General features: G+C 38.3%; 1 protein-coding gene across 5 annotated transcripts in view; it reads right to left on the bottom strand.

Moving 5' to 3' along the window:
* DNM3 (dynamin 3) overlaps positions 1-13,165 on the bottom strand; it is a 579,215-nt gene that overhangs the window by 374,868 nt on the left and 191,182 nt on the right. For all 5 annotated transcript variants that reach the window (XM_067031599.1, XM_067031590.1, XM_067031586.1 and 2 more), the window contains exons 5-6: positions 9,400-9,498; positions 8,661-8,821 (exon numbers count right to left, since the gene is read on the bottom strand). In XM_067031599.1, coding sequence (XP_066887700.1) covers positions 8,661-8,821; positions 9,400-9,498 — 260 coding nt within the window. The remainder of the gene's footprint in view (positions 1-8,660; positions 8,822-9,399; positions 9,499-13,165) is intronic.

Genomic DNA, 13,165 nt, shown 5'->3' on the forward strand with positions numbered 1-13,165 from the left:
TAGAAACCAAATGATCAATCATATCCATCCAGTATTCACAACTTAATTTATTTCTAACTTTATTTTTCTAATCATCTTAGTGATATTTCTCTAAGATTTTTTTCTTAGACCAGTACAGACATGAAAGCAGTAATCAAAAAAGAATTTTACCAGAGATAAATATATTGATAAACTATCATGGTTCTTACATGACAAACCAGAGTTCCTTCTCTAAACCATGTCCATAATTTTTAAATGGCACAACTATCACTGCTTCATGGCTTCCAAATACTCAACTACCCTTAATTTAAAGCACAAATTTCACATTAAAATAGAAGTACTATGTCGCGTAAACACCACTGTTTTTTATTTTCTAAAACTTCTTCAATTGTTTTACCTAAATGGTTCGGGTATAATGTAACAAGCAGCCTATTACTGTGTTAGCCTCTACTGACACCATCTAGGAGGGAACAATCAGAACTTTCAATAATTACTTGACTGATTTAAGTTCATAGATAAAACTTACAGACTGCTTTTTCTTCTTTAATCTTAATTGTAGTATAATTGCTTTACAATGGTGTGTTCGGGTCTGCTTTATAACAAAGTGAATCAGTTATACATATACATATGTCCCCATATCTCTTCCCCCTTGTGTCTCCATCCCTCCCATGTTCCCTATCCCACCCCTCTATGTGGTCACAAAGCACCGAGCTGATCTCCCTGTGCTATGTGGCTGCTTCCCACTAGCTATCTATTTTACATTTGGTAGTGTATATATGTCCATGCCACTCTCTCACTTTGTCACAGCTTACCCTTCCTCCTCCCTGTATACTCAAGTCCACTCTCTAGTACGTCTGTGTCTTTATCCACATCTTGCCCCTAGGTTCTTCATGAACATTTTTTTTTTAGATTCCATATATATGTGTTAGCATATGGTATTTGTTTTTCTCTTTCTGACTTACTTCACTCTGTTTGACAAACTCTAGGTCCATCCACCTCACTACAAATAACTCAATTTCGGTTTTTTTATGGCTGAATAATATTCCATTGTACATATGTGCCACATCTTCTTTATCCATTCATCTATTGATGGGCACTTGGTTGCTTCCATGTTCTGGCTATTGTAAATAGAGCTGCAATGAACATTGTGGTACATGACTCTTTATGAATTATGGTTTTCTCAGGGTATATGCCCAGTAGTGGGATTGCTGGGTCATATGGTAGTCCTATTTTCAGTTTTTTAAGGAAACTCCATGCTGTTCTCCATAGTGGCTGTATCAGTTTACATTCCCACCAAAAGTGCAAGAGGGCTCTCTTTTCTCCACACCCTCTCCAGCATTTATTGTTTCTAGGTTTTTTGATGATAGCCAGTCTGACTGGTGTGAGATGATATCTCCTTGTAGTTTTGATTTGCATTTCTCTAATGATTAATGATGTTGAGCATTCTTTCATGTGTCTGTTGGCAATCTGTATATCTTCTTTGGAGAAATGTCTATTTAGGTCTTCTGCCCATTTTTGGATTGGGTTGTTTGGTTTTTTTTTTTTTTTTGATATTGACCTGCATGAGCTGCTTGTACATTTTGGATATTAATCCTTTGTCAGTTGCTTCATTTGCAAATATTTTCTCCCATTCTGAGGGTTCTCTTTTCATCTTGTTTATGGTTTCCTTTGCTTTGGAAAAGCTTTTAAGTTTCATTAGGTCCCATTTTTTTATTTTTGTTTTTATTTCCATTTCTCTAGGAGGTGGGTCTAAAAGGATCTTGCCGTGATTTATTTCACAGAGTGTTCTTTCTACGTTTTCCTCTAAGGGTTTTATAGTGTCTGGTCTTACATTTAGGTCTTTAATCCATTTTGAGTTTATTTTTGTGTATGGTGTTAGGAAGGGCTCTAATTTCATACTTTTACATGTAGCTGTCCAGTTTTCCCAGCACCACTTATTGAAGAGACTGTCTTTTCTCCACTGTATATTCTTGCCTCCTTTATCAAAGATAAGGTGACCATAAGTGAGTGGGTTTATCTCTGGGCTTTCTATCCTGTCCCATTGATCTATATATCTGTTTTTGTGCCAGTACCATACTGTCTTGGTTACTGTAGCTTTGTAGTATAGTCTGAAGTCAGGGAGCCTGATTCCTCCAGCTTCGTTTTTCTTTCTCAAGATTGCTTTGGCTATTTGTGGTCTTTTCTGTTTCCATACAAATTGTGAAATGTTTTGTCTTCGTTCTGTGAAAAATGCCAGTGTTAGTTTGATAGTGATTGCAATGAATCTGTAGATTGCTTTGGGTAGTAGAGTCATTTTCACAATGTTGATTCTTCCAATCCAAGAACATGGTATATCTCTCTGTTTGTATCATCTTTAATTTCTTTCATCAGTGTCTTATAATTTTCTGCATACAGGTCTTTGGTTTCCTTAGGTAGGTTTATTCCTATATATTTTATTCTTTTTGTTGCAATGGGAAATGGGAGTGTTCCCATAATTTCTCTTTCAGATTTTTCATCATTAGTGTATAGCAATGCAAGAGATTTCTGTGCATTAATTTTGTATCCTGCTACTTTCCAAAATTCATTGATTAGATCTAGTAGTTTTCTGTTAGCATCTTTAGGATTCTCTATGTATAGTATCATGTCATCTAAAAACAGTGACAGCTTTACTTCTTCTTTTCTGATTTGTATTCCTTATATTACTTTTTCTTCTCTGATTGCTGTGGCTAAAACTTCCAAAACTATGTTGAATAACAGTGGTGAGAGTGGGTAACCTTGTCTTGTTCCTGATCTTAGTGGAAATTGTTTCAGTTTTTCACCATTGAGGACAATGTTGTCTGTGGGTTTGTCATATATGGCATTTATTATGTTGAGAAAAGTTCCCTCTACGCCTACTTTCTGGAGAGTTTTTATCATAAATTGGTGTTGAATTTTGTCGAAAGCTTTCTCTGCATCTATTGAGATGATCATATGTTTTTTCTCCTTCAATTTGTTAATATGGTTTATCAAATTGACTGATTTGTGTATATTGAAGAATCCTTGTATTCCTGGGATAAACCCCACTTGATCATGGTGTATGATCCTTTTAATGTGCTGTCGGATACTGTTTGCTAGTATTTTGCTGAGGATTTTTGCATCTATCTTCATTAGTGATATTGGCCTGTAGTTTTCTTTATTTGTGACGTCTTTGTCTGGTTTTGGTATCAGGTGGCCTCGTAGAATGAGTTTGGGAGGGTTTCTCCCCCTGCTATATTTTGGAAGAGTTTGAGAAGGACAGGTGTTAGCTCTTCTCTAAATGTTTGATAGAATTTGCCTGTGAAGCCATCTGGTCCTGGGCTTTTGTTTGTTGGAAGATTTTTAATCACAGTTTCAATTTCAGTGCTTGTGATTGGTCTGTTCATGTTTTCTATTTCTTCCTGGTTCAGTCTTGGCACGTTGTGCATTTCTAAGAATTTGTCCATTTCTTCCAGGTTGTCCATTTTATTGCCATATAGTTAGTTGCCTGTAGTAATCTCTCATGATCTTTTGTATTTCTGCAGTGTCAGTTGTTATTTCTTTTTCATTTCTAATTCTATTGATTTGAGTCTCCTCCCTCTTTTTCTTGATGAGTCTGGCTAATGGTTTATCAATTTTGTTTATATTCTCAAAGAACGATCCTTTAGTTTTATTGATCTTTGCTATCATTTCCTTCATTTCTTTTTCATTTATTTCTGATCTGATCTTTATGATTTCTTTCCTTCTGCTAACTTTGGGGATTTTTTGTTCTTCTTTCTCTAATTGCTTTAGGTGTAAGGTTAGGTTGTTTATTTGAGATGTTTCTTGTTTCTTGAGCTAGGATTGTATTGCTAACAACTTCCCTCTTAGAAGTGCTTTTGCTGCATCCCATAGGTTTTCGGTCACTGTGTTTTCATTGTCATTTGTTTCTAGGTATTTTTTGATATCCTCTTTGATTTCTTCAGTGATCTCTTGGTTATTAAGTAGTGTATTGTTTAGCCTTCATGTGTTTAGCCTCCATTGTTTAGCCTCCATGTGTTTGTATTTTTTACAGATTTTTTCCTGTAATTGATATCTAGTCTCACAGAGTTGTGGTTGGAAAATACACTTGATACGATTTCAATTTTCTTAAATTTACCAAGGTTTGATTTGTGACCCAATATAGGATCTCTCCTGGAGAATATTCCATGAGCACCTGAGAAAAATGTGTATTCTGTTGTTTTTGGATGGAATGTCCTATAATCAATTAAGTCCATCTTGTTTAATGTATCATTTAAAGCTTGTGTTTCCTTATTTATTTTCATTTTGGATGATCTGTCCATTGGTGAAAGTGGGGTGGTAAAGTCCCCTAGTATTATTTTGTGTTACTGTCAATTTCCCCTTTTATGGCTATTAGCATTTGCCTTATGTATTGAGGTGCTCCTATGTTAGGTACATAAATATTTACAATTGTTATATCTTCTTTTTGGATTGATCCCTTGATCATTATGTAGTGCCCTCCTTTGCCTCTTGTAATAATCTTTGTTTTAAAGTCTATTTTGTCTGATATGAGAATTGCTACTCCACCTTTATTTGATTTCCATTTGCATAGAATATCTTTTTCCATCCCCTCACTTTCAGTCTGTATGTGTCCCTAGGTCTGAGGTGGGTCTCTTGTAGACAGCATATATACACGTCTTGTTTTTGTATCCATTTAGCCAGTCTATGCCTTTTGGTGGGAGAATTTAATCCATTTACATTTAAGGTAATTATTGATATGTATGTTCCTATTACCATAGTCTTAATTGCTTTGGGTTTGTTATTGTAGGTCTTTTCCTTCTCTTGTGTTTTCTGCCTAGAGAAGTTCCTTTAGCATTTGTTGTAAAGCTGGTTTGGTGCTGCTGAATTCTCCTAGCTTTGTTTGTCTGTAAAAGTTTTAATTTCTCCATCAAATCTGAATGAGATCTTTGCTGGGTAATCTTCGTTGTATGTTTTTCTCCTTCATCACTTTAAATATGTCCTGCCACTCCCTTCTGGCTCACAGAATTTCTGCTAAAAGATCAGCTGTTAACCTTATGGGGATTCCCTTGTGTGTTATTTGTTGTTTTCCCCTTGCTGCTTTTAATATTTTTTCTTTGTATTTAATTTTTGATACTTTGATTAATATGTGTCTTGGTGTGTTTCTCCTTGGATTTAGCCTGTATGGGACTCTCTGTGCTTCCTGCACTCGACTATTTCCTTTCCCATATTAGGGAAGTTTTCAACTATAATCTCTTCAAATATTTTCCTAGTCCCTTTCTTTTTCTCTTCTTTTTCTGGGCCCCCTATAATTCGAATGTTGGTGTGTTTAATGTTGTCCCAGAGGTCTCTGAGACTGTCCTCAGTTCTTTTCATTCTTTTTTCTTTATTCTGCTCTGTAGTAGTTATTTCCACTATTTTATCTTCCTGGTCACTTATCCGTTCTTCTGCTCAGTTATTTTGCTATTGTTCCCTTCTAGAGAATTTTTAATTTCATTTATTGTGTTATTCATCACTGTTTGTTTGCTCTTTAGTTCTTCTAGGTCCTTGTTAAACGTTTCTTGTATTTTCTCCATTCTATTTCCAAGATCTTCGATCACCTTTACTACCATTATTCTGAATTCTTTTTCAGGTAGTCTGCCTATTTCCTCTTCATTTTTTAGGTCTGGTAGGTTTTTGCCTTGCTCCTTCATCTGCTGTGTGTTTCTCTGTCTTCTCATTTTGCTTAACTTACTGTGTTTGGGGTCTCCTTTTCGCAGGCTGCAGGTTTGTAGTTCCCCTTGTTTTTGGTGTCTGTCCTCAGTGCTTAAGGTTGGTTCAGTGTGTTCTGTAGGCTTCCTGTTGGAGGGGACTAGTGCCTGTGTTCTGGTGGATGAGCCTGGATCTTGTCTTTCTGGTGGGCAGGTCCATGTCTGGTGGTGTGTTTTGGGGTGTCTGTGGCCTTATTATGATTTTAGGCAGCCTCTCTACTAACGGATGGGACTGTGTTCCTGTGTGGCTAGTTTTTTCTTATAGGGTGTCCAGCACTGTAGCTTGCTGGTGGTTGAGTGGAGCTGGGTCTTGGCATTGAGATGGAGATCGCTGGGAGATTTTTGCCGTTTGATATTATGTGGAGCTGGGAGGTCTCTTGTGGACCAGTGTCCTGAAGTTGGTTCTCCCACCTCAGAGGCACAGCCCTGACACCTGGCTGGAGCACCAAGAGCCTGTCATCCACATGGCTCAGAATAAAAGGGAGGAAAAGAAAGAAAGAAAGAGGGCTTCCCTGGCGGCGCAGTGGTTGAGAGTCCGCCTGCCTATGCAGGGGACACAGGTTCGTGCCCCGGTCCAGGAAGATCCCACATGCCGTGGAGCAGCTGGGCCCGTGAGCCATAACCGCTGAGCCTGCGCGTCCAGAGCCTGCGCATCCGGAGCCTGTGCATCCGGAGCCTGTGCTCTGCAACGGGAGAGGCCACAACAGTGAGAGGCCCGTGTACCGCAAAAAAAAAAAAAAAAAAAAAAAAAAAAAAGAAGAAGATTAAATAAAATAAAATAAAGGTATTAAAAATAATTAGTAAAAGAAAAATTTTAAGTAATAAAAAAATGAAAAAGAAAGAAAGAAGAGAGCAACCAAACCAAAAAACAAATCCACCAATGATAACAAGTGCTAAAAACTATACTAAAAAAACAAACAAACAAAAAACGGACAGACAGAACCCTAGGATAAGTGGTAAAAGTAAAGCTATACAGACAAAAACACACACAGAAGCATACATATACACACTCACAAAAAGAGAAAAAGGGAAAAAAATATAAATATCGTTGTTCCCAAACTCCACCTCCTCAATTTGGGATGATTTGTCGTCTGTTCAGGTATTCCACAGATGCAGGGTACATCAAGTTGATTGTGGAGATTTAATCCATTGCTCCTGAGGCTGCTGGGAGAAATGTCCCTTTCTCTTCTTTTTCGCACAGCTCTTGGGGTTCAGCGATGGATTTGGACCCACCTCTGTGTGTAGGTCACCTGAGGGCGTCTGTTCTTTGCTCAGACAGTATGGGGTAAAAGTAGCAGCTGATTCGGGGGCTCTGGCTCACTCAGGCCGGGTGGAGGGTGGGGTATGGACGCAGGGCGAGCCTGCAGCAGCAGAGGCCAGCGTGACGTTGCACCAGCCTGAGGCATACTGTGCATTCTCCCAGGGAAGTTGTTGCTGGATCACGGGACCCTGGCAGTGGAGGGCTGCACAGGCTCCTGGGAGGGGAGGCATGGAGAGTGACCTGTGCTTGCTCACAGGCTTCTTGGTGGCGGCAGCAGCAGCCTTAGTGTCTCATGCCCGTCTCTGGGGTCCTCCTTGCTGATAGCCGCGGCTCGCGCCTGTCTCTGGAGCTCCTTTTAGCAGCGCTCCTAATCCCCCCTCCTCGCGCACTAGGAAACAAAGAGGCAAGAAAAGGTCTCTTGCCTCTTCGGCAGCTCCAGACTTCTCCCGGCCTCCCTCCCGGCTAGCCGTGGTGCACTAGCCCCTTCAGGCTGTGTTCACACAGCCAACCCCAGTCCCCTCCCTGCGATCTGACCGAAGCCTGAGCCTCAGCTCCCAGCCCCGGCCTGTCCCGGCGGGTGAGCAGACAAGCCTCTTGGGCTGGTGAGTGCTGGTCGGCACCGATCCTCTGTGCAGGAATCTCTCCCCTTTGTCCTCTGCACCCTTTACTGCGCTCTCCTCCGTGACCCCAAAGCTTCCCCCTCTGCCACCAGCAGTCTCCGCCTGTGAAGGGGCTTCTAGTGTGTGGAAACCTTTCCTCCTTCACAGCTCCCTCCCACTGGTGCAGGTCCTGTCCCTATTCTTTTGTCTCTGTTTTTTTTTTTTTTTCCTTTGCCCTACCCAAGTACGTGGGGAGTTTCTTGCCTTTTGGGAGGTCTGAGGTCTTCTGCCAGTGTTCAGTGGGTGTTCTGTAGGAGTTGTTCCACATGTATATGTATTTCTGATGTGTTTGTGGGGAGGAAGGTGATCCCCACGTCTTACTCTTCCGCCATCTTGAAGTTCCCCTCCACAGTGCTTTTTGTGAGAAAAGCTGCTCACTGTTTGAGTCAATGTGATCAAAACTTGGGGTGGGAGCTCTATACTCAATGACAATGACACAACTCCACTAAGGACAGGAAAATATGTGGCCAAGCCCGCTGAATTTTTATGCAAGAAATGTGTACATGAGTTGGATGAGGGGAGGCAGAGGGCCTAATTCTATCTGTCACGGGGAAAGGGATTATCTGGAAGAGCTTCTTAGAGGAATGTAGATTAATAATTCCTTATGTATTTTCAAGATTGTAAATTAAGGAACAAATGAATCCTAACAAAACCATACAGAAAATTTAACCTAACCATCACAGACTGATATTTCAAAAACAGATGCCAAGAGACTGACTTTTCAGAGATATACAAGTTTCACACCTTAAGATAACTATATATTATGAGCAAACATGTGGTAAAATGTATTCCCCTGCTCACTGTTCCAAATAAATATGTATTTCTGCTTTGCGTGCTGTTTTTGCAATAATATTAAGGTGGAGTCTGGTCACTTAGAAAAGTAACAGCCTGGATCCCAGTATTCATATTCATCTTTGAAATTTCTATCATTATGCTAAATGTCTTAGTTTAGAAAAAGAGTATAAAAATAGGAAATATGGATTCCAATAGTCATTTACATATTTTATCATTGTTCTTTTTGCTTGAAGAAAACATCTTTACCTGATTAAGGACCTTCTGAAGGTGTGGGGTCCCCATCCGATCAGCAATATGTCTGTAAGCCGGGTGTGAGAGAAAAAATTTCCTTTCTGCTAACGTGGCAGCCTTTATATCCTTCTTCCCATCTATGTCCTTCTGGCTCCTGTTTACCACCCCCACGTAACCTAAAACAAAACACACACCTATGGAGTTGGGACACCTTTGATTTATTCTGGGGAAATTTTAAAGCTCTTGAAGAGGCTGAATAAGAAAAAAAAAAATTATTTCAGGGCCTGAAGAATAGATCCCTTTACAAAACTCATTTTGAGATATCAGTATTTAACAATGGCTGGATGATTTGGCTAACGTTGATTTTTTTAGCATTAAAAAAATAATGTCCTTTGTCCTTAAAAGATCTGTGCATTTAAATAGAGTAAATCTCTAAGCAGTTTTGTCATATAGCAGGCAAGTAAATAATTCAGACTTAAACAGTATACATGCGTGCAGTCTGTGATGAATATTTATACCCTGGCTTGAAACACCTTTATTTCCTGTTTTCTTATTATTTGAAGGAATAGTTCTCCCTTTGGATAATTTTTAATACATCATTTGGGAACACTATGCCATTCCATAAAATGTTTAACTAATCATCAATCTATTCCTCACAACTGTGGAGGCGTTAAAATCCAGCTTCCCATTGTTTTCCCAGTTGTTTCTCTGCCACGTCATCAAAGGAAGTCCTGTACAGGACACAGTACATTACCCCTGCGAAGCGGCAGCAGCTTATTCTCTAGGACATCCCTGGCATCCGTTCCCTCATCCATAAGATCCAGTTTGGTGATGACTCCAATGGTTCTTAGACCTGCATCACAAACAAACCCCACATTACATAATTTGCAGAATACTAACAAGTTTCAGAGACATATATGTCTCAATGCTAATTGCAAAGCACTCATATCCTGGTTCTTTCCCTGTTCCTCTCCATCTTACTTTGTTTTCTAATCCACTACTATCCCAGTCTGGTGAATGTCAACGGGTTGAGGCAGAGAGTTGCAAACCACCCATCCATAAGATAACTCTTGATTCAGGAGAGAAAAAAACAAATAGCTGCTTCACCAAAATACTTTTAAATGTATGAGTTTATTTTTGTACTATGCATACATGGAAATGATACATTTCAATTTTCCTCCCAGGGATTGCACACAATATGGATGTTTTAATTTTTTATGTATCACATTGTTAAAAACAAAAAAATAGGTTACACATGGACCAATGATATGGGTGTGTCATAAACCAAAGCTTATTATTGATCCAGTTCTGAGTACCTGAGGTCAAAAACATAAAAAGAAGAAAACTACGACGTATATGATACTATCATCCCCCCAAAAAAACTTGCAGAAAAGGAAATATGACTTAATAGAAAGAAGCCTGAAATAGGAATTCTGAGCCTTGGATTCTAGTCTCAAGGCAAGTCACTTAGTTCTCTGGGTCTCAGTTTCCCTCATCTGTAAAATAAAGCATTGGAAATTATTTAATCTTAAAAGTACTCCAACCACTAATTTTTTTAAGATGGGGAAGCTAAGGCAGAGAGAGATTAAATAACTTTCCCAAGGTCATATAAGAAGTGGACCTGGGCAGTATGGTTCCAGAGTCCATACTTTTAACCAATATACTGCTTATCGTGGTAAAAAAAAAAAAAAAAATTTTTTTAATTTAAAAGGCTTAAACCAAGAAAGTCAAAGAAAATGGGAAAGGAATGCAGAAAATTTTTGAAACTGTAAATCTAGCCGGATGACTGCTAACCAACTTAACATATCAGAGAAAGAGGAAAACTGCATCCAAGAAAGCCAACAAAAGGAGATGTCCAGAAACTAAATAATTTACATCACAGAATCTCGGTAAAATTCAAGACCTGGGAGACAGAAAGCTCTGAAAACTATGGAGACTGGTGGTGGCAGCTGAAGCTGAAAACAGAAGTCCTGGATGGAAGCAGTCAGATTTCCATGGGTAACATAGCTAGGAGCTGCCCTGGTCCATCCTGGCAGGACAGTGCAGGTTTACTCTCTGGAAAGACTGAACTAGAAAAAAACTCTGAACTCATGGGTACCTGGCCCAGTTTGGATGGATCTGGTATTAAAATAGGATGATTAAGTAAAATTCTACATAGAGAATGGCAGGGACCCCCCTCCCCAGGCCAGTTCCCTAATTTGACTTCAAAAAGAGATGGCTGGCAGACGTTAACCCCCTAAGCAAGAGATTGGAACAATGGTCTGGGGATACTAACCATTCCAAGAGAAAAACATATATATTGATATTCAAAGGAACAATAATTAAAATAGTCCAATAAATCATTCTGCTGTGAAGTCTATCATTCCATAATTCAAGAACACCCACACAGAACTCCAACCACCTGATAATATTTCACCTTTAAATATGAATGGACAGCCAAGGAGATTCACTAATATGAGACCAAAACAAATAAACATTATAAAGCTGAACTTAAAGAAAACAAAGATAATGCAAAATACAGAAGAAAACTATTATTTGTATTAATATCCTCAGACAGAAAGGAGAGGTCATAGCATTCATGGGACAAGAATAGAATGCCATAAAAGGAAATTTTTGAACAAACAAAAATAATTTTCAATAATTAAAAATATGAGAGCAGAAATAATAATGTTGGAATACAAAGTTAGGAACCCCCCCAGGAAACAAAAGATAAAGAAGTAAATAATAGGAAAGGAAAAACTTTTTTAAAACTAAAGAAATGATTCAGAAGATACAACATCTGAATGATTGGCATTCCAATAAGAGAATGACAAACAGAAACAGTTGGGGATGTGGGGACATACTATTCAATAAGATGTCCTATAAGTGAAAGATGAATTTAGGGATTGAATTAACCCATCAAGTGCCCAACACAATATGAAAAACATACACATACATACACACACACGATATGGCATCTAAATATAAGATTTTGTAATACTGAGAACAAATAAAATATCCTAAAAAGCTCCCCTAGAAGTTTAAAAAGTTATTAAAAAAAAAAAAGTTTTAAGAATCATTACAGCATCAGTCTTCCCAGCAGCAAACAGGAAACTAAAAACGCGCAGAGCAATGTTTTCAAAATTCTGAGAGAAAGATAATTTCTAGACTAGAATTCTAAACTACCAATAAATGTGACAGTAGAAAAAGATATTTTCAGACATGCAAAATCTCAAAGTATTTTACCTCCCTTTCTCCTTTTTTTTTGTGGGGGAGGAGGGACAATTACTAAAAGTTGTGTTCCACCAAACATGGGAACAAACTAACAAAGAAGTAGACAGGAAATCCAGGAAGCAGGGAATCCAATCTAACCAGAAAAAGAAGGGAATTTTTAGGATGGTGTAGATCCCAGTTTAAGGCCAGGAGAGCAGTCAGTATCTATTAGAATAAGAGGACAAAGATTACTGAAGAGATATTTTCCCCCACCAAGAAAAGAAAATGAAAGTGATAGGATACTTAAAGCCTAATGCCTTTGAAGGTATTAAGAGATTTAGACTTCTGTAGGAGAGGTTGGGAATGCACTGGTGACAGATACGTAGACTATGCAAACAAACAAAAAAAGAGACAACTATCAACCTCAAAGACAGCAGTATCACTCAATAAAGGAAATTTAATCATAACTTAACACATGGTTCAGTTGTGAATATTTTTTGAATCATAAATATTCATTTAGCAAAATATGATATAGTTATATTAGTAGAATTGGGGAGGTAAGTGTATATATGGGTGTGTAAGTATATGTGGGTATGGGAGACAGCCAAATCCTTAAATATGGAGGTAAATAACAAAAGAAAGTTAAAAGGGTTGAAAGTGGTAGTCTCTGGAAATCAGTAATCCAGAGTCAGGAGGAGTGGGCAAGGGACTAAAAGTTTTTATTAAAAGCCTTAGAGACTGGTTTTTCTGAAGTGATGTACATTTATAACATTAATAAAAATAAGAGTTAAATTTTTAAAGTATTTTCTTTACTACTCCCTATTTTTGAAAAGGCAGAAAAGTCTATGCTTAGTGGTGTCCCAGAAATTATTTTCTTTTTCACTCTTAGTTATACAAGTAGGCAACTTAAATAATGAATGCCTGCTGGCAGACTCAAGACCTACACTGTTAGATCTCAAAAAGACATTGCCTGAAGAGATTCAAAGGCAGCATGGTTTGAAAAGCACTTCACTGGATATAAAGACTCAGATAAAAATAATAACAGAGACCATTTGTTGAGTTCTGATTATGTGCCAGACATACAGTTGAAACAACTCTGAGATAGGTACTATTATTTCTCTATTACACTTTCCTCAAAGTGAGACTTGGAAAGGAAAAATACACTTGCCCAAAGGCTTGCAGGCTTTAGGGTGTAGAAGGCAGGCAACCTAATTTCATTTTTAATCACTATATTTTTCTGCCTCTCAATTCTTAGCTAGATTCTACAAGTGATTAGCTGTGTTATTTGGCAAGTTATTTACATAATCTGGGCCTGTTTATCTACAGAA

This window comes from Kogia breviceps, chromosome 1, assembly GCF_026419965.1.
Source record: "Kogia breviceps isolate mKogBre1 chromosome 1, mKogBre1 haplotype 1, whole genome shotgun sequence".
In the NCBI taxonomy this organism is placed as follows: domain Eukaryota; kingdom Metazoa; phylum Chordata; class Mammalia; order Artiodactyla; family Physeteridae; genus Kogia; species Kogia breviceps.